Here is a 21643-nt window from a genome sequence, read left to right on the forward strand (position 1 = left end):
CTGAATGAATTTGAGTGGAACTGGCTAAGCTAAAACTAAAGTGACTCAAACTTGGCGTCTTGCTTGTGACGGACAATATCCGTCACAAGCTGAAGACCTCTCACAATAAAACAAGTGGGTTGACAAATGGGATGAAAAATAGAGCACTCATGCATATTGCCACTTGCATCTTGTGAGAGGGGCAGTATCCGTCTTCAGCTTGTGACGGATAGTGCCGTCTTCAATGAGATTTTGTGAAACTCAAATTAAGTGCTCTTCCTTCATCGTCTTTTCAGTCCTGAACTGGTGACTATGGTGAATCGATGGCCATACTCAATCAAACAGGTTTTGGAGCGCATTGTTATTCCTCCTATCCCTCTTCTCCGTTTCCATACTATGCCTTCAACTTTACCAGGTATATATCTCTCCCATTTTACTTTTTTTCTTTTATTAATTCGATTTGATATATGGGATTTTTAAATAATTGGGTTTTAATGTTGAGATTAAATTTTCACAATTTGATTAGAAAACTTCATCATGGGTCCTTCCGAAATCGCTTGTTTGTTTTAATTTAGGATAGGGTAAGACCGCGAACATCCGACTTACTATCTTGCTATATGCAAGGAGGGCACCTGAGGATTTGAGATAATTTGGGTAGAAGATACTCCCTCCGTCCCGGTCAATTGTTGTCCTTTCGTTTTGGCACAAAGACCAAGGAATGAGGAAAAGGCCAATAACTAAATGACAAGTGGAACAAATTGAATGGGAATGATCAAATTACTCATCAAGTCCATTCTTAAAATAGAAAAGACAACAAATGACCGAGACACCCCAAAATGGAAAAGGACAACAAATGACCGGGACAGAGGGAGTATTATCTTGGGTCATCCAGAAATAACCTATTAGTGCATTCAACTCCTACCTCGTTATATGCGGGAGCTATTGAGGCACTGGGGGAATTTGGGTAGAAAATTGGGGTTTTGGTGCATGTAGATACAAAAACAACATTAGAGCCTTAATCATAAAATGATTTGGGGTCGGTTGACATGAATCAATAAATCATCCTGTAGAATCGTTGATCGCACACTTCAAAATGCAACGAGGTAAAAAGAAAAGTGTGAAAAGGGTATGGGAAGGAAACATAATACAAAAGTCCAGCGAAACCTATAGGTATCAAAATAAAAGGGAATGCAGATACAAGGAAAGAGATTTCTGGTAACAGAAATCATACATGCTGCTTGCTTGTCATTATTGGATGAGTCCTTTTGTTTTACTGGTTGATTGAGAGAAATAGGTGATAACTGTAATGATAGTGTTACATTTTTTAAACAAGTAGGTCTTGCGGATTTATGCAGGTAGATATCGAGCTCAAGAAGCTAGTTTTTCAACCTTTCATGGAAATGAGAGTGATGTTGTGGTGAAGGTGCCATTAGCACAAAGTCTAGCGTCGATTGTGGTTGAGGAGTGTAAGGTCATTGATAAACCTCAGATTACTAGAGTTGACATGAAACGGATGATTGAAATGCGGGTAAAAAAGAGAGTTAAGCAGCATTATGTGGATGGCAAGTTTCATGATTTATTTAGGAAGGTTGTTGCTGATCCTAGGACTCTTGTGGATGCTTGTAATTCTTTGAGAGTATGCTCGAATGTGGTTGTTGGCTTGTCAGAGAACACGGAGATTTGTTTTGATTCGTTCTCGGAAGAGCTTGTCAATGGGATGTTTGACGTTAAAGCTAATACATTTACCGTCTCGACAAAGGGGCATGATGAAAAACAAGTACTTGTGCTCCCTAGCTTCAAGTTGAAGATAGTTCAAGAAGCCATTAGGATAGTTTTGGAAGTTGTCTTTAGGCCACACTTCTCGAAAATCTCTCACGGTGGTCGAAGTGGAAGAGGGCGATTGTCAGCCCTTAAGTACATTCGCAAGGAGATCGGAAAGCCTGATTGGTGGTTCACTGTGCTTCCGAACAAGAAGCTTGATTCTCCTATGCTTGCCAAGTTGATTTTGACCATAGAGGATAAGATTAACGACCCTCAACTTAGTGGTATGATCCAAAGAATGTTTGATGCGCAAGCCCTTAATTTAGAATTTGGTGGTTTCCCTAAAGGCCAAGGTCTCCCACAAGAGGGGGTGTTATCCCCTATATTGATGAATATTTATCTCGACCTATTTGATGATGAGTTCCATAAAGTGTCGTTGAGATATGAAGCTCTTGATTCATGTTCTTCCGCTGATGAAAAGCCGCTACAATCAAAGTTGCGTGATTGGTTCAGAAGGCAAATAAGAAGCAGTTCCGACAAGATTGTTGGTTTAAAGGTTTCTGGTGTGAGAGTACACTGTTGTCGTTTCATGGACGAGATATTTTTCGCTGTTACTGGTCCAATAGATACTGCTAGTTCGTTGAAATCTGAAGTACTAAATTACCTCCATGATTGCCTACTTCTCGATACGCATAACAGTTGTGAAATAACACCATGTAATCACCGCCATGGCATTCGTTTTTGTGGCGTGTCAGTTGTTGAAGTTCAAAAGGATTCTCCTGCAGTGAGAGCAATCCACAAGTTAAAGGAAAAAGTGACATTATTTGCCTTACAAAAACAGGAAGTATGGGATGCTGGTACTATTAGAATAGGCAAGAAATGGTTAGGTCATGGTGTGAAGAAGGTAAAAGAATCGGAAATTAGACATCTATCTGAAAATAATCTTCTTTTGAGCAAAATTTCTCATTACCGTAAACCTGGCATGGAAACAGATCATTGGTACAAACACTTACTAAAGATTTGGATGATGCAAGAGGTAAAGGGAAAAGCTGCTATAAATGAGGAATTTATCTTATCTAAGTGCATTGCTGAGCTTTCACTTCCCCCAACATTACGGGATTCATTTTATGAGTTTCAGAGACAAGTAGAAAAATACAGCTCTTCTGAAACTGAAACTCTTCTTTCGCTTTTACCACCTTCTGATATGTCTCAGGAATGTCTGACCATGACAAAGATTCTAGCACCTGTCCAGTTGATAAAGAAGCGCCTTATGCGCTATGGAATAGTCAATGCCAGAGGATATGGTTGTGCAGTCCAAGCCCTCATTTTACAGGATAAATGCCAGATCATTGACTGGTTCTCTGGGATTGTTTCCAGATGGGTCAAATGGCTTGGTGATTGTGAGAACTTTGGGGAGATACGGCTCATTATTTTGAATAAAGTTAGAATGTCTTGCATACGGACTCTCGCATTAAAATATAGAATACACGAATCTGAGATCGAGAAACGTTTTGAGTCAGAGCTTAGTAGGATTCCACTTAGCCATGACCTGGAGGGTGATGTGTCTGAAAATTCAGTTGATTCATTTAGTTTTGGTTATGATGAAGGATTGATGTATGGAATTACTTATAGTGGGGTATGTCAACTGTCTCTTGCTCGACTGGTTAGCGTATCACGACCATGTAATTGTTTTGTTTTTGGTTGCAATGCTTCAGCGCCATGTGTTTACACCCTCCATGTTATGGAACGACAGAAGTTTCCTGGTTGGAATACAGGATTCTCCAGTTGTATTCATCCCAGTTTGAATAGAAGACGAATTGGGTTGTGCAGACAACATTTAAAAGACCTGTATTTAGGTGATATATCACTTCAATGTATTGATTTTGGTTCCTGGAAATGATTCTAGAAGAAAGGAATGCAAAAGAACTGCTTTTCGTAAGAAATGGATTCTTTCGTAGACCAGATTCTTCTGAGAAGTATGAAGTGAAGCTTGGTTTTGGAAAACCTTCGTGTCTCGGTAGGTATTTTTCTGGCTCATTATATGTGAACTTTCTATTGCAAAGTAGGTGTTCATAGTTTCTGTTTCATTTTTACATTGCTTCTTACTCTTACTCTTTTTTCTGGCTCAATTTATGTAACTTTCTAATGCAAAGTAGGTCTCCATAGTTTCTATTCCATTTTTTTTTACATTGCTGCTTACTATTTTATCAGACATTTTACATCTTTTTTTTTATTAGAAAATTGGAGCGTAAAAAAGAATCCGAGAACGACAAGGTAGACTAGAGAAATAGAGAACAATGTATTGGGATCTACTGTCCACACACACTCCAAAAACCAACAAAAAAAATGAACTGAAAATGTGTGCTGAATAGGAGATATCTGGTATAATTTGAGGTACAGGATAACCATGTAATCCGTAATATAATTTTTCTGTAAGTCTCAAGTCTTCCCTTCCTTGAGTTCATCATTTCTTGATTACTTTGCAGAGCCTTTTTCTTCAGTTGTCCATGAATTTTAACCACTGTATAAATCCTAAGTCAGAGTTCCATACTCATAATCTGTAAGGGTGCAGATAGAGACATAAACAAATTTTAATGTCATAGAAAGGAAGACATTAGAATAGGTTTGTTTTTTCATTTGATTTATAGAATTAGTCTAGGTTCCATTTCAAATGGAAGTATGGAATTAAAGACTCGGGATTTTTTAGTTTTCGATTATGATGAAATAAAACAAAGTGACTCACTACACTAGTTCGCTTCCTTTTAATTGCGAAGTAGGAGCAATCGACTTAGTTTCATTTCCTTATAAAAATAAACTATGTTCAATTACCAATAAGATTCTGTTGACCCGACCATTTTATAGCTTTAATTTGGATATAGACAACCAGGGAAATTGAGAAGATGCTTATAATGGGACACTGTTTGAGGGCAAAGCATAGAATATGAAATGCTTATATACTTTAACATCTGATATTCTTCATTAAGTTTGGTGCTTATTCAACTCAAAAGATTACTGTAATTATAGGATGGAGTGATGGACCCATTTTCAGGAGAAAGATTGAGGTTCAGGAGAAAGCAATTCATTTACACTGTTTGCTTTCTCTGATTAGGGGTCTGCAGGAAGCAGGACAAACTGGGGAGGGTAGTTTTTATTTTAATTATTTACATTAGGCAATATTAACACATATCCTTATGTCCTAAAGATTCTGACTACAGCCTTCACTAGTATACTATAGACGTCACTGAATATCAGCCACTAGCGGCTTGTCATGTCTCTGCAATTTGAATTGCATTCAGTATCTGCAGAACTACAAGGGTCAGATCCTTTCACAAATTTGACAGTGTATAGGTTAAAAGTTAAAACTAGGTACACAGTTCATAATCTTAACCTTTGATCATCTGATCAATTGTTTGGCCTGCTGGACGGAATTCTAGTTCAAGTAATTTTATTGTTTTGCTCGCCTTATTTTATGGATGCTTGCTAGGAGTAATTTTATTGTTTTGGCCTTCTGGGTGCTTGCCAGGAGTAATTTTATTGTTTTCTTATTGTGCTTAATTCATAGTGATCCTCAGAGTTCTGTTATTAGTATACCTATGTGATACGTGTGGCTTTTCTTTTCTTGGCTATGTTGTGCTTGCGTGTTTATTACTTTTGTCTGACGCGAGCTCAAGTGCTCAACCAAGGGATCACTTATTTGTGAGGGATTATGTACAGTTTTATCTTTAGCCATTAAGCACTTTCTCAATCTATGTTTGTCTTTCTTGGTCTGCCTCTAGCCGCGTGTTGTGCTTGTACCTGCCTCAGCAGCGTGCATATTGTTTGAATATAACTTTCTGAAGCTTTCGATGTTTTTACTCAATCTATTAAACATTTAAGTTTCCTGCAATATTGGATATTTTCAGAAATTGAGGTGACATGTATTTCTTTCTTAAGTTATATCTTTGGATTGTAGCTGATATATTTTCATTAATGCATTGACCATCAAGGCAGGAGGTCTCACTTCTGGCATAACTGGGCTACAAAAGGGTGTGACTGAAGTTAATAAAATGATGATGTTATAAAGGAGGGACTAGAAAAGAGTAATGAAGGAGAAGTAATCTGCCAGGAATAGTTCCTTGAGGCTCGGGTGTGAGAGAAGGCTTCTTGTTTTATCATTTGAAGCATCTCTGATCACCGTCTTAATATTTTACTGCGTGGGTTTTATGTGGTATGGTACTCTATTAATTTGTACTACATCTGATATCATTCAACACAATTTTGTTCTAGCAATGACTCGCTACTTTTCTGTGCCCTGCCTAAGTTAGAAAGTTCATTTGAGGCAGTGGGATAATGCTGACTTTTTTTTTCGTTTTTTTTTTTTTTTTTGTTTGCTCCTAATAGTGTTGATGTTAATCTGGTACCTATGCCACTTGTGTGTAAATAGATGATTGTGGATATCTTCTTTGTTTTTTAGAGTCGCATGTCGTAGCTGAGCGCCATTGCAAATTATTAGCTCTTATTATGGTTAGATACTTGAATATTATATTTTGATGACGCCTGACCTTTCAGCATACTCTCTAACGTTGTGTATTTTGAAGCTGATTACGCAAAGCTTTTGCATTCTGTATGATCGGTTAGACGATCCGACCAAACACTTAACCTAAGCGCATCTTGATCTGAGATATAATGAAACCGTGCAGTATTTCTTCCCCATAGTTGTTATACACACTTTGCATCACATCCTTCCCTACTCCCCACCCCCGGTGCACCTGCGCGCATTGTTCATACTCTTTATTGCTACAATTCCTGGAAGAGAAGTTAGCTTAAAATTTTGAATTTCTTGCAGGTACATTGAGCAGAAGCAAATTCAGCTCCTTCAATTGTCTTGACATCTCGTAGTCTCATACACATGATGGTCGCATGTTGTTGACGATTTCAGAGAGGCCTATGCTAAGCCACAGAGGTGGACAATAAGGTGAGTTTGCTGTTATTTGTAAACTTGGTGACTGTTTTTCCGACAATGGCAATGCTTTTGGTTTACAGTCAAATGGTTTTGAGCTAGCTCCTTTCTGTGTGTTGATCTGGCTTGATGCATTTACTTTTATGTTGAACTACACATCATTTATATTAGCATGTCACGAGATTTATCGATGTAGCTGTCGAGAGTCTCAAGACTGTTTGTCGCCTTCACATTTACCACGTCATGTTCGTCAAACCTGTTGGAACAGTAAAAAAAGAGCATGCATAATACAATGCTGGAGGAAGTATCACCTGGGTCACGGATTTTATTTACTCGCATGATGGCTACATTTTGCTTTTACAAGTGTAAATGACCGTGGAAGAGGGATTTAGACTTGTGGGCTGTGGCAATATCATCAGCCTTAAAGTATTGGATCCATTTTTTTTTTTTTTTTTTTTTTTTAATATCAAGGATCACTTGTAATATCGGCTTCAATGTTAAGTCAAGTAGTGAAAGTTTCTGCAATCTGTGGTCAGCCGCTCACCCCTAGTACAATTTTGCGGCCAAGAACGCAATCCTGACCAAAATCGAGCTTGGATACAATAAAAAAATGTTTTTATTTACTAGTAAAACAAAAATCATTTTAAGCAGTTGCATCTGTATCTAACATAAAGACTTTCTCTGAACAATCAGGACGTATGCAGTGCTGCGCTGTACTGAATTACTGTTTTAGTCGGATATGAGCAGTCTGACTGGTTGATTCACCATTTCATAACCCTTTTATGTCTTATGGCTATTGTTCATGTGTACTTTTTCTACAACAGTTGCATCGTGGTTGATTCAATGTTTTCTTTTGAAAATCTGCTTTTCTCTTTATGATAAGGTATGTATTAAAAACATGTTGGAAAGGCTTCAGTTAATATTTAATTGATAAGTACAGTGTTCAGAAAGATCACTATTTTATGCTATTAGGGTCTATTAGTTTTGTATGAGACGGTCTCATTTGCACCAACCCCCAAAATCCTTGTGCGTTCATTCCCATTTATTTATAGGAGCACACTACAAGAACTAAGCGGCTCGCTGACTGAAAATTACCGACTACACTTGTAATCAGTCGGTAGTTACAGTCGCTAAATTTCTGACTCATAAGGTTTAGTGTACTCGTACATGATTTATACTTTATAGTATCGTTTTTTTTTAAAATCATTCTAAGCAGTTGCATCTGTATCTAAACATAAAGACTATCTCTGAACAGTCAGGGCATAGCCTTTTATGGAAGGGACACTATCCGTCTTCAGCTTTAGACGGGATAGTGTCCGTCTACAATGAGAATTTGTGCTAAACATAAAGACTATCTCTGAACAGTCTGGGCATATTCAATGCTGCGTTGTACCGATTTAGTCGGATATGAGCAGTCTGACTTGGTGGTTCACCATCTCATTAGCTTTTTATGTGTATGACTAATATGAGCAGTCTGACTTGGTGATTCAATGTTGTGTCGTGGTCCACGAGTTTTATATGGGACGGTTTCACGTGCAACCACCACCACCACCCAACTCCTTACGCGTTCATCCCCATTTATTTATAGGGACATTAATTTGAGTATTTGACCCTACTTTGTAAGTCAGTCTCATTATTAGCTTGTTGGTACATGATTTATACTTTATAGTACATTCTTGGCTATTTGCTTACTGACAGTTTCGTAGTTCGTACTCTTCGTTTGACAGCAACAGCCTGGATAACTAACTACTAGCTCAACCACCAGAAGGAAAAGGAAACGAGCTCAACCACCTCAAACCCAAGCTCAATTTACGCCTTCAAACTAAGCTTAACTACGGTTTAACTATCGAGCCGGTGGCCTCAATCATGGATGTCTTTGTAATGTAGTGGGGGTTTGTTGGGGCAATTGTAGCATGAGTATCATGTGGGATTTTTTTTTTTTTAAGATTATTTTGGCTTTTATGCTTTAAATAGACATCTCATATTTTTAAAGTTATTGTGGCTTTTTATTAATTGTGGCTGAACTTTTAAAGTCTCTGCAAAAGCTATTCACTAAATTTAATAGCGGTCGCGTTCAAGAAATGTACTGTAGATTTGTTTTTTTTGGTACGAAAGAGGGTCAAAGCCCCGATAACTAACTACTAGCTATTACACGGGGAATAGCTACCCCAAAGACATCTTCTCTAGGAATGTTACGTAGGTCCGAAGACGGATAATTTAGAAATTGTACTATCGTGCTGGCTTGTACTCCTCGGTTGGCAAGAAGATCTGCTGCTCTACTCGCTTCCCGATAAGTATGCTCTAATTTTACCTCCCATTGAGGCTCGGCTATAAGCTTCTTACAGCTTTGTACAATAAATTTAAGGCTATTACTCACGAGCTAGTCTTCTAACACGATCTTTACGCAAGGCGAATTGTCCATATGGATTAAGAGCTTATTTATCCCAAGTGATTTAGCTCTCTTCAATCTGACCAAAAGCGCCAGTAACTATGCCTTCATTGACGAACATGTGCCACAGGAAAAATAGAAGGCATTGATATAATTACCCGTCTCATCGCGAAAAATACCACCACCTCCTGCTGAACCGGGGTTACCTTTGGAAGCTCCGTCTGTATTCAATTGAACCCAACCGTGTGGAGGGGGGAGCCATCGAATAAAGATTTCGACATTCGGGCTTCTAGGCTTAGGAATGAAAATGTCATAGAAATCGAAAGCATGTTTCGAAGTCGCAAATTGCTGGGCCAAGAATGCATGCGGGTTTGTTGGATTTTCGTTGTCCCTTCCAAAAACAATGTTGTTCCTCCATCTCCAAATCCACCAACATGTAATAGCGAATTGTGTTGCCTGTGTAATGTTGGACATGAGACAGTTGAGCATGTGTTTAAAGACTGCCAGTATACATCAATGGTGCTGGCAGGGGTTTGTGCTTGGTTAAGCATTCCTTGTCCTTCTGTGAATGGACTAATATGGGTGGGAAGAAGAAATTGGAGCCTGCTGAAGAGAAACGTCTGTTTGGCTGCTATCATGGCAGTCTATTATGAAGTGTGGCATCAAAGAAATCAAGCAAGATTGGAAGGGATCATCTTAAGACCGAGCATAGTGATCTCCCAAATTCAAAAATGCATCAAATTAAGAATGACTAGCTGTAAAATTGTAACAAACTTAGATGCAAACTGGATAGCTTCTATAGTATAGGAGCTTCTCTTAATTATTCATCCTTAGTTTGTAATAGATGCTTTTGTGCTTAATGAGAAGACTTACCTTCTACCAAAAAAAAAAAATAGCGAATTGCATAGGCCAATCTTCTTCGGACTTTAGAACTTCATTGCTAGCATTCTTGTCAATCCAAGTCGGGAAGGGGGAATTATAGAAGGTTGTATTTGAATTTCGAACACCTATCAGGCTCCAAATTTGCCTAGACACGGGACAAGACCTTAACAAGTGTTCCGTGGTCTCCTCCTCATTATCGCAGCGGGGGCGTAATGGGTTATCACCCATGTTTCTTATCACCCGGTTAACATTTACCATGAGACGGCCATGGGCCGCAAGCCAGAGGAACATTCGGATGCGTTGTTGGACTGGTAATCGCCATATCATTCGCCATGCCGGAGACTCGGGTAAGAGTGAAAGTTCATCGCCTTTCAGGAAACCCAATGCAGACTTAATAGAGAACTTCCCTGATGATGTACCTGACCAGTACAAGGTATCTTCGAGCTCGGGGTCGGGTTCTATATGAATTGAGGCCATTTTTTGAAGAACATCTTGCGGCAGGTAATTAGAGAAATCGTCCCACTTCCAACCATTGTTTTCGCACCACATATCGCTAACAGTTACGTTTTGAAGTTGTTCATGTATAGGTGTTAAAATATAATCAGACGGACGAATCCCGTCTACCCATGCGTGATTCCAAAATGAAGTACGCCTTCCATTACCGACTGCATTAGCTGTACCTCGAATTATGGTCTTTGATTGCTCCGTTATTCCTGCCCAAACGTTGGACATACCATTTTTTGGCTGGAATATGTCGATATTACATCGGTTGTTACAATATTTTGCGCGTAAAACTCGTGACCAAAGTCGTGTTGGCTCAGCTAGAACCCTCCATCCGAGCTTAGTTAAAAAGGCCGCATTTGCTTGCCTCGCTGAAACAACCCCTAGACCACCAATAGATTTTGGCTTTTGTAAATTCTCCCAAGACACAAGATGGATCGATCTCTTGCTATTATCCCCGCCCCATAAAAATCTTCGAGTTTTCTTATCAATAGTATCACATATAGAGCGTGGGATTTTAGCCGATTGCATACTATAATTGACAATTGTATTTAAGGTAGATTGTACGAGAGTAGAACGTCCCGCTAATGATAACCGCTTGGTGGCCCATCCCGCCAGTCTCTTGTTAATTTTTTCCTCAAGATGGGGTAATGTATGACGGGTAACACGGCCATTAATGGTCGGCATTCCTAGGTAGATTCATAGGTCATCTGTTTCTTCAAATTGAAGGATGGAACTCACTGCTTCCTTTGTACCAGGGTCCGTATTGCTAGAGAAAAAGACTCGGGATTTTGCCTCACTAACTTTTTCTCCTGATGCCCGACAAAAATTATCAAGAACGTACCGTATAACGAGAGCTTGGTCTTCCGTGGCTTCGGCAAATAGAACCATGTCATCGGCAAAGAACAAATTGGTTATGCTTGGTCCATTGCGATAGAAATTAAACGGTCTCCAGTTGTTATTACGTACTTCCTGGTCGATAGCTTGTTGAAGCTTCTCCAAGCACATGACGAATAAATACGATGACAAGGGATCACCTTGCCGGACTCCCCTCGATGGAATAAATTGATCAGTTGGTTCTCCGTTCCAAAGAATCCTCATTTGAGTAGAGGATACACACTCCATAATAACATCTACCATTAATTGAGGAAAACCCATATCCTTGAGAGTGTCGTATATAAAACCCCAACGAAGCCGATCGTACGCTTTTTCGAGGTCAATTTTAATGGCCATAAAGCCTTTTATTCCCTTCTTTTTACGCATGGTATGAATAGCTTCCTGGAAAATAACTATATTGTCCGTTATTTGTCGCCCCGGAACAAACCCACTTTGCGTTTCTGATATAACATGAGGAAGAACTCGTTTCACTCTACTTGCCAGCGATTTACTAATGATTTTGTAGGCTACATTACATAAGCTGATCGGGCGGAATTGGGTGATTAATTCCGGGTTATTTACTTTTGGAATAAGAACCAAATGGGTGTCGTTGAGTCCTTCGGGCATGCCTTTTCCTTCTAGTGCATTTATAACCATGTCACATAAAATGTAATGTAGATTTGTAAAATGCAGAAAATGTTACTACTACTAGGCTCCTCCCACTATTAATTGTAATCTTGTATAATTTACCAGAAATGGCAGTTTTAACTTTTAAACGTTTGTTTAATATATGTGTAAGGTGTATTTTAATTTATGAAATCGGCTTGAACGTAGGAGGTTGTACTTAATGCTAAAAGATACTCGTATGGACGTATGGTACTATTCGATGATAGAACACACCACTGCACCAGGAGAAAAAAGAACATACATCGGATATATTACCTCAAATTTTATTTGTTTTTGAGCATGTGTATTTTTTCTGAGCTTATTAATCAAACTTTATTTGTCTTTGAGCATATATGTATTTTTTCTGAGCTTATCAAAGTTTATAAGTTTATAAGGTTGAGCTTATTACTCAACCTTTCTACATTTGTAATTATGCAACAATTTTTTTTACAACACATTGGAAAACGCGAAAGTGGTGATTAGCCCCCTTAATTTTGGCCAATTATGAAATTAAGTCCCATATGTTACAAATTTAGTAATCAGGCTCCATAACTTTGACAAAAAGTGAAATCCAACACAATTTCTCTTTTTAACATAAATTATATCACTGATATATTCTGAAAGTTTTTGCCTAACCCTCGTACTATAAGGATTATAAGCCCGGTTCGTAAACATCGACGACGTTTTAGTAACAGCGACGACGTGTTCATTCCGAAAGACGATATTCCCCCCACATCTCATTAACTTTACTCTTTTCTCTCTAACTCAAAAATTCCCAAAATAATCCCAACCTCAAACACCATCACCACCACCTATCCGGTTACCACCACGCCGCCACCACCACAGTCACGCCGCCATTGCCACACCGCCACTGCCACCACCACTGCCGCAAACCGCCACCACCGCAAGTCAATAAGGTTAGTAATTCTTTTTTTTTTTAAATTATCTTTGTAATTAAAGTTAAACTTGAAATTAAATCATTTATTATTGTTGTTAGTAGATTATATGACTTTATTTGTTAGTTTTAATTGATTATATGCTTCGATTTGGCTAGTTAATTGAATTTGTTTTGATTAGTTTAGGTTTTATTAAACTTAATTGAATTAGTTTTTGAAATAGGTTGTAATTGTATTGTTGTTTTTCTTGTGAATTTCTTGCTAATTAGTTGTAATTGTATAGTTGTTTGCGTAAAATAGGTTGAATTATATGTCGATTAATGTTGTTGTTGGTCTCGAAATTGAGTCGAAAACGAATGGGAAAGGGAACACCATGGTGAAACGTGGAATCCCAACGTTTCAACCATGGTGAACGGTGGAAATTTACGTTTCAACCATGGTGAAACGTGAGATTCCTATGTTTCGTCCATGGTGAATGTGGGGGTAGGACGGTTGAGACATGGTGAACGTGGGGTTTGCACGTTGGGCCATGGTCAAACGTTGGATCTCTTCGTTTGATCCATGGTCAAACGTTGAGATTCAACTTTTGTCCATGGTCAAACGTTGATATTCAACTTTCGTCCATGGTCGATTGTTGAATGTCAACTTTTGACCATGGTACGATCAATTTTTTTTTAAAAAAAACCGTGTTTTTTTGCTATTATTTGTCGATTTTTTTTATTTTATAAGTTTTCTAGTCGATTAGTGTGTTTTCTAAAAATTTTAATTTTATTAATGCAGATGAGAGATCGAAATGAGAGAGAAAAGGCCATCATGCAAGCTCCGCCAACCGTACACGACCGTACCGATGGGCGGATTGTTACGATGTCGAAGCGTTGTTTGCGTGTTAAGCAGGCCCACCAAGAGCCACCGCCACTTCGAGAGCCGAATCGCATGGTTATAATGCCTACTTCCGGTCACGTCCGTAGTGATTCGGAGGAGGCGAGGTCACGGGAGGTTGCCGGCAGTTACCGACATGTTATAGAGGATGAGCCGTCGGATGAGGGTTCGGAGGAGGAGGAGGAGGAGGATATTGGAGAGTATCGGGTCCAAGAGAACCCGTCATCCCAGAGATTGTTGACTCAGAGGTTGGGCCGGGATCATAGAGGACGTTATTCGAGTGTTAGAGAGACGTCCTCTAGCACGGATAGGTCGAGGAGGCCGAAGCGGGATACTTCTTGGATCCTGAGAGAACCCGTTCCTGGTGGTCCTAGTAACATTGTCATCTTACGGAGTTTTGGTGGACACGTTGCGTTCAAGTGTTGGTTGGACCCTAACCCGAAGAATATGAGGTCGTGGATCAAGCTCTACGAGAGGCTGGAAGCTGGGAGGGAGTTTAGGGAGATATATCTCAGCACGGTTGTTGCCGCTAGGGAAGAGGCGAGCGAGCTTGGGATTTTGAGTGGGTGTTTTACCACCGGTTTAGAAAATAACCTCCTTAGTGATTTTATTGAGAGGTGGTACCCGGATACTAACACTTTCCATATGCCTTTTGGAGAGATTAGTATCATGCTCAATGATGTCCAACATATTCTTGGGATACCTGTTACTGGTGAGCGGGTGTTTGTGGACGGTTTGGCCGAGGCTGATGGCAGTGGTCTGAGGGGGAAGATTGCGAGGTTTTATGGAGTTCCGGTTGTACCACCGCGCTATAAGAATGGTGGTTTACTTACATCAGAGTTGAGGAATGTTGTTCAGCGAGGGAATGAGCATGACTCGTTACGGGCTTACCTCTTGATTTTACTGGGTCATACTCTTTTCATGGATAAGAGTGGTGATAAGGTGAACGCTCAGTTGTTGCCCTTGTTTGATAGTCTTGATGGGGTTGATTCCTATGCTTGGGGTGCCGCTTGTTTGGCTTACTTGTACCGACAGTTAGGGATAGCATCGCGCCGAGATAGTACTGGTGTTAGTGGGTGTCTACCGTTACTCCAGGCATGGATATACGAGTACTTTTCCAAATTCCGACCCGACGCCGGATTCTTTCTTGAGGACCGACCTCTAGTCGAGGCTTGGGCCCGCTTGCCTCGGGCTAAGGGTGATTCTCAGACTTTTCAGATGTATCGCCATAGTTTATACGATCTTAGGTCGGAGCATGTCCGATGGTTGCCCTACGGGAACCGTCCCCAGGTATCTTGCAGAGTATCGCTTTACTCGGGTTTTATCAGACATCTTGATATAGTAGAGCCGTACCAGCCTGATCGGTTCATGCGTCAGTTTGGGTACCGTTAGACTATCCCGTACCCGATGCCGATTCCGTCTCTTGAGTCTCGCCCGGCGAACGGGAATTACACGCTTCAGTTCGGGGAAGAGCCCGATAGGACATGGGGGATCGCAAGTTCTATCATATCGTTACGGCGTCTGTCAACTAAAGCAGTTATGCCTTTCGAGTATGCTGAGGGGTACATGAGTTGGTATGCGGAGATTTCACACCCCTATTTCTATCCCCCTCATACCGCCTCCATTTTCGTATTGTCGAGTCACATGAAGAGCCGGAGATCGCCCTAGCTCTTAGTCGTCAATTCAAGAACGTCTTCCAACAACCCAGTGAGGAGATGGAGAGAGAGTGTCTAGAGGATTTGTTTGCGGACATGCGTCCCTACTATGAAGACGTGTATGACGACTAGTTTATTTTATTTTTTATGTTTGTCTCTTTGTACGGATTATGTTATTTATGTTTTTTTTTCCTTAATTTAATGTGTATGGATATTTATATTTATGTTTTTTTTCCTTAATTTAATTTTAGTAATCATTTTATTGATCAATCTCGTAGTTAACGATAGAAATTAAACGTAGTTAACGGAAATTAAACGTAGCCGGAAACATAATTTAAACACGATACAAATTAACAATAGGACATAATACAGGAATACAACATAATTAGGTAAAACATAAATTGAAAATACAACTTAATTAAAACGTAGTTAACGGAAATTAAACAACGACATAAATTGAAAATACAACCTAATTGAAACGTAGTTAACGGAAATTAAACAACGACATAAATTGAAAATACAACTTAATTAAAACGTAATTAAATTAATTTAGAACTTAATTATCTTCGGCTGATGAAGATGACGATTCCAGATCTGCTACATCGTCTCCGGCCTCAATTTCTTCAGGTTGAGCAGCAACATATTGATTCTAGATATCTATGATGTCGATTTTGGAATTTCCGAGGTTGAACACTCTACCGGCACACAAATCGAAAAGTGTTGCGTAATCGAGCACCGTCAGTATGCACTCAAAATATGTGATGACATCACTTCGCAACCTCCGATACTCTCACATCTTTTATGCTAATGTTTCTGCTGACACAACATCGTCAGTAACGGCAGGAGCGCCGAAATCCTCCCAGTTTCCGGCTAAGATATTACACAGAGAGCCAATTGGCAGCTCCTCAAGCAAGTACCATACAGTGTTACTTGGGACAAATAATTGAAGACGAGCCACTAACACTGGTAAATCCTCAACCATTGAGTCGATCTTTTGTTGGTACACTCTGATTTTTTGAGCATTTGTGGCCATTTTAGTATTCTTGTGAATGAATTTAATTGAGAAATCGGGATTTTTAATAGTGAATAAGATGGGATGTTGTGATTGGTATGAACATCAGCAAGGGGTATTTATATCCAATTGGTAACGGTAACAATTTTTTGAATTTCAAACGGTTAGATTTTTAAATTTTGATCGTTTTTTTTTTTAAATTTCAGACGGTAACAATATTTTGAATTTCAAACGAACTTAAAATATACTACACAAGTGAACTTAATATTTTTTTTTACATCGTCAGTAACGGTTACATTTTTTCAATCCAAACAACTGTCAAGTGAGATAACTTTCACAGTATCATAATTTCGGCTTCTACGACGTTTTCTCGGTGTCGATCCCATGAATGCTTGCCAGTTCTCAATGTTCTGTTGTTACAACGTATCTAGGTGAGCAACACTAGCATCTCGGTAGATCAACCAAGCGGGGTGAAGTGGCAGCATAGGTAGACTCTCGGGGGGGGGGCTCTAGAATGTAACCGCATCCAATGGTTATGGTATAGGACAATCCACATAATACCGTACGATTGTCTGCCTTCAATCGGGGTCTTCAATGGCATGATAGTGTTGCAACTTCTGTCCCAAATTTTCTTCCCATCTACCTTTCGTAAATGACCAATCACACATATGGTCCAGTTGAAAAGCGTTGCAAACACTAGCAAATTGTCACCACACATCCAGTAACCCGACCCACAACTAATCGGAGAAAAAAAGCTCAACTCGTTCAAGTGCCAACTCAAACCCTGACAGACCGGTGGTCGCTGATGGATAAATTCCAAACAACTGTCTGTATATATCGTCGCTCCTCATCTCCCTCGCACACCATTTCCGCATAACTATATAATCTGTCTCTTGGCCCCGCTGGGCGTGAGATAAAACCCGGAACCCACAATGACCGTCATCTCCAACATCCACCCAACCATCAAAGTGGCCCCAAAGAACCTCAGGAACACCCCACCGTTTGGCCCATGATGATATAAGGCCAATGGTAAAGTTCCTTCCCAACGGAGTACCGGGAGCTCCTGATTCGAAATCACCAAGTCTTTGTTGTGATGGTGGTGCATTTGTTGAACCGTCAGTACTTGGTGTCCCGAACTTCCTTTGTACATGCTCGAAACCCGACTTGTTTAGAGTTGTAGAACCTCTCGGACGGCCTTTCGGATGCTCATTGATTGGGGGTGGCAAAATCTCCTGGTCCTCCGGGTGGGAGAAGTCACGCAACAAGTCTATGAATGCCCTTCGATAAACCGGGTCACTGTTTCTCACACCGTCAACTAATTCCTCAAACAAATCACCATCATTTTTCGGCATTTGTTGAGGACTATCATACACCAATGTCTTCTAAAAGACATGAACATCCTCATGATGGATCCTCCTACCTCTTTTCTTCAATGAATCCAACTTGCAAGCACTAGGTAATCCATGAGTCGTTCGTACCACGTGTCCACATTGATCCTCTACCCCGATACCCAAACCAAGGCCTCTCAAAAGTTCTTTCTCCATTAACTCTATGGCCGTAGTAGACACGTTCCCTTGCAATAAGGAGAAAGTACGGGATGTTATCATTGGTTTACTTATTGAATCTTCGAGTTCTTTCTTAATCTTAGAGTGTTGACCTTCTAGCATGCCGTGGATACGGGACCACATGGTATCAAGTGTGAGATGACTGCTTTTCAACCAAGCCTTCAATAGAGAATGGGCTAACTCAACACGGGAAGTTGCCGTGTTACCAAGATGGAAGCACTCGTTTGTATAACATAGTATAAACTTCCCCACGTGCTCACCCCAAGGGCTCCCGATATAATCGGTCATAACAGGCCACTTGATACAGAAGATCCTCCATCAACGCTGGAAATCTTGCTCGGTAGGTGCATCAATCACATGACACCAACCCGATTCTGGATTTGTCATGACATGTTTCTTGTAACTCTCGGTTTTATAAGCAGTGATGGCTTTGTTCACGTGCCATCAACACAAAAAATGATCAACCCTGGGAAATACTGCCTTAAGAGCCCAATTGAAAATAACTTGTCAACAACCCGTTGGCGGGGGTAACCCATGTCTTTTACATCGAAAATAACTTGCCAACAACCCGTTCTCTTTTCTGTTTTTTGCTCCGTTATTTGCTTTAACCAAAGCAAACCCATTCTCGAACGCAACTTTATTAGCCCAATTGAAAGCATCGTCACGCGTTTCAAAATCTAAAGTAGTCACGAACAACGGGTTGTAATCAATTGAATTCTCGCCAAAAGTCTCCCACGAAACATGTTCCAAGCAATACGGACTATAGTTAGACAATAAAAACGATACATAACCTAAATAAATTGCGTAAAACGAAAGCAAAACAAGATAAAACGAGTAATCCATGGGTAAACCACGAGACTCAAAAATCGACCATGAGCAAACATTGTGTCTAAACGTTCAACCATGGCCAAACAGGGAAAACCAACGTTCAACCATGGCCAAACAGGGAAACTCAACGTTCAACCATGGCCAAACATTGGTTTTCCACGTTTGGACCATGGCCAAACATTGGTTTCTCACGTTTGGACCATGGCAAACGAAGGATTCTCACGTTTGGACCATGGCCAACGTTGATTTCCCATGTTTGGACCATGGCAAACGTTGGTTTTCAACGTTTGGTCCATGGCAAACGTTGGTTTCCCACGTTTGGCAAACGTTGGTTTCCCACGTTTGGCAAACGTTGGTTTCCCACGTTTGGTCCATGGCTGAACGTTGGATCTCAACCTTTGGTCCATGGTTCAACCTTGGGTGCACAAATTTCAGATTTACGCAGAAAAATCGCAATGTTCGCTACTACAAAGTTAATATATACGTGACATAAATCAACTATCGAATAGAATTAACGATGAGCAAAAAAAATGAAAATTAAGCAAATAATGAAGCGATTAAGTTGTTTACGTACCGGTGATTCGGGATCCGTCATGTTAATTAATCTTGTTAATTGTTGTTGTTGGTTTTTTTTTTTTTTAATTTAGTTGATTTTTACTAGAATTTGAGAGGAAATTGTTTAGAGAGAGAAAGTAGTGTGTGAGTGCAAGGGTAGCTATCGTCTTTTTTTTAAAAACGTCGTCGATGAAAATCAGCCCTCATTATAAGACTAGCTATATAGTCTCAACGAATTTTTTAGTGAGATTTTAAAATTCTATATATAAGCCTATCCTTAAATAACTTATTTTGGTTTACTATTTTGGATATTTAATTTTATCATATTTATATTTTAAATTTTTTGCAAGTTTTATTATTATTAATAACGTTTGAAATTTTACACGATATGAGTTAACCTGGTATAGCAGGTCAAAAGGTCATAATGGCGTTGCCATAACCTTTTTTTTGTGACTAACCATAACTTAGGCCTAGCTTTTTTGGACTTAATTTCAACTCTATTCATTTCAGTTCAGCTCTATTTAGTTCAGTTCCATTAACTTCAGTTCCGTTCGATTCAGCTATATGTGAGTTATATTTTAATCAAATTGATGGGGCATATTCTGCACCGCTGACCAAGTCAACAATATTGAGCAAGGTCAAGGGTATCCACAGTAAAGTCAACGACTCGAACAGCCTAGCCGATGGAGCCCATCGGCCTGTCACCTGGGTCTCGGCCAGACAACTAGCCAGCCGGGACACAAATCCGCGTACTCATATCCAAGACCCTCGGCGAGCCTGCCAACAGTCCATCGGCCGAGGGTACAACGGTCTTTTCACCTGATAGCCACTTGGCCACCTGGCCACTACGTGACAAAAGGTGAATGCCTATAAATACTCCTCAACCTTCATTGAGGAAAGGATCCAAAAATTGACCTAATAACCACTATTCATCTGGTAATATCTTCCTTATCTCTCTACAATACCCTCTTAGCCAAGTTACAACAACTTCTCTCTAAGTTTACTGACTTGAGCGTCGGAGTGAGTACGCTCGGCCAAAGCCGAGCCCTCAGTTTGTTCATCGTTTCAGGAGACCGCAAGGAGGATTCAAGCAAGGACATCATTCTACTAGCTACGAGTGGTAACAAATATCTGCTCTGGAATTATACCCGGAACAATTGGCGCCGTCTGTGGGGAAGGCACACTAAAAGCTAGTCACATTCATTCCCAAACAACAAAAACAAAAACACAAGAAAAACCCACCCCAAAAGCTAAGAAGATGTCAAAACAACAAGTAGTCGTAACCGACGAAACCGAGCTACACCAGGATGATACATTTCACCATTCTGGAGTATTGCAACCCTCCACCGGCGGAGTAATCCAACCGGAATTCGGAATGCCGATAACACCGGACACACCGCCGCCCGTCAACCAGGTCACCATTATGGGACAGGTGGTTGACGTAGCAAAACTGAAGACACTCCTGGACCTAATTGGGAGTACACCAGCTCACATAGGAACGCCGACACGAGCGGCGGAAGCCGTCCAGGAGACCAGGGCCCAGAACGTGACTCCAAGAGACTTGAACGGAGCACTGGGAGAAGCAGACCCTACCAAGACGCCGGAGGAGCCCAAAGTGGTCGTGGTAAACATAAGTCCTTCTCGCACTCGGGAGAGGGCATCGCCGCCGCAACACCGACGAGGCACACCCCGGGGGAACCAGCGAAGCCCGACTCAGGAGAGTCGGAGAAGAAGCCCGAGCCGGAGAAGAAGTCCCTCCCGCTACGAGGAGAGAAGCCGGACTAGGAATGCGAGGAGTCGGTCGCCGCGCGTCATTCGACACGTGGTCAAACAGCCCCTCAGTGACTACGTCCTAGACACCGCCGTGCCACCCAAGCTGAAGTTGCCGGCACTCACATATAAAGGAGATAGTGACCCAACCGACCACGCCGAGGCCTTTGAGTCTCACATGTCGGTATGGGAGCAGCCCGATGAGGTCTGGTGCCGGGTCTTCCCAACGACTCTGCATGGGATGGCTCAGAGTTGGTACAAGGGGCTTCCTGACGGCTCGATATATTGTTTCGCCGACCTAAAGGACGCCTTCTTAGCCCAGTACTCTTGTAACAAAAGGAGGGCCGTGGAGACATCGGACCTCCTAACTATCAAACAGGAGGAAGGCAAGTCTCTACGAGCCTATGTGAAGAGGTTCGACGGCAAAGTTCAGCAGATTCGGGAGATCAACCCCGAACTGGCGGCGGTCGCACTAATGAAGGGCCTCCCA

General features: G+C 40.7%; 2 protein-coding genes across 7 annotated transcripts in view; both read left to right on the forward strand.

The window, feature by feature from the left end:
- LOC141597281 (putative RNA-dependent RNA polymerase 5) overlaps positions 1-21643 on the forward strand; it is a 198107-nt gene that overhangs the window by 68899 nt on the left and 107565 nt on the right. The gene's annotated exons all lie outside the window — the stretch shown is intronic.
- LOC141597278 (nuclear intron maturase 4, mitochondrial) lies at positions 142-8761 on the forward strand. Of its 5 annotated transcripts, none has more exons than XM_074417666.1 (5): positions 142-394; positions 1335-3757; positions 5727-5947; positions 6566-6694; positions 8386-8761. In XM_074417666.1, exons 1-2 carry the CDS (start codon positions 292-294, stop codon positions 3638-3640), a joined length of 2409 nt encoding a protein of 802 aa, XP_074273767.1. In that variant the 5' UTR covers positions 142-291; the 3' UTR covers positions 3641-3757; positions 5727-5947; positions 6566-6694; positions 8386-8761. The 5 variants fall into 5 exon arrangements, with proteins under 5 accessions (XP_074273767.1, XP_074273770.1, XP_074273768.1 ...); XM_074417667.1 differs by having other exon boundaries at positions 212-394; positions 5731-5947; XM_074417668.1 differs by having other exon boundaries at positions 212-394; positions 5731-5947; positions 8407-8761.

The sequence above is a fragment of the Silene latifolia genome, chromosome 8 (genome assembly GCF_048544455.1).
Source record: "Silene latifolia isolate original U9 population chromosome 8, ASM4854445v1, whole genome shotgun sequence".
Taxonomy (NCBI): domain Eukaryota; kingdom Viridiplantae; phylum Streptophyta; class Magnoliopsida; order Caryophyllales; family Caryophyllaceae; genus Silene; species Silene latifolia.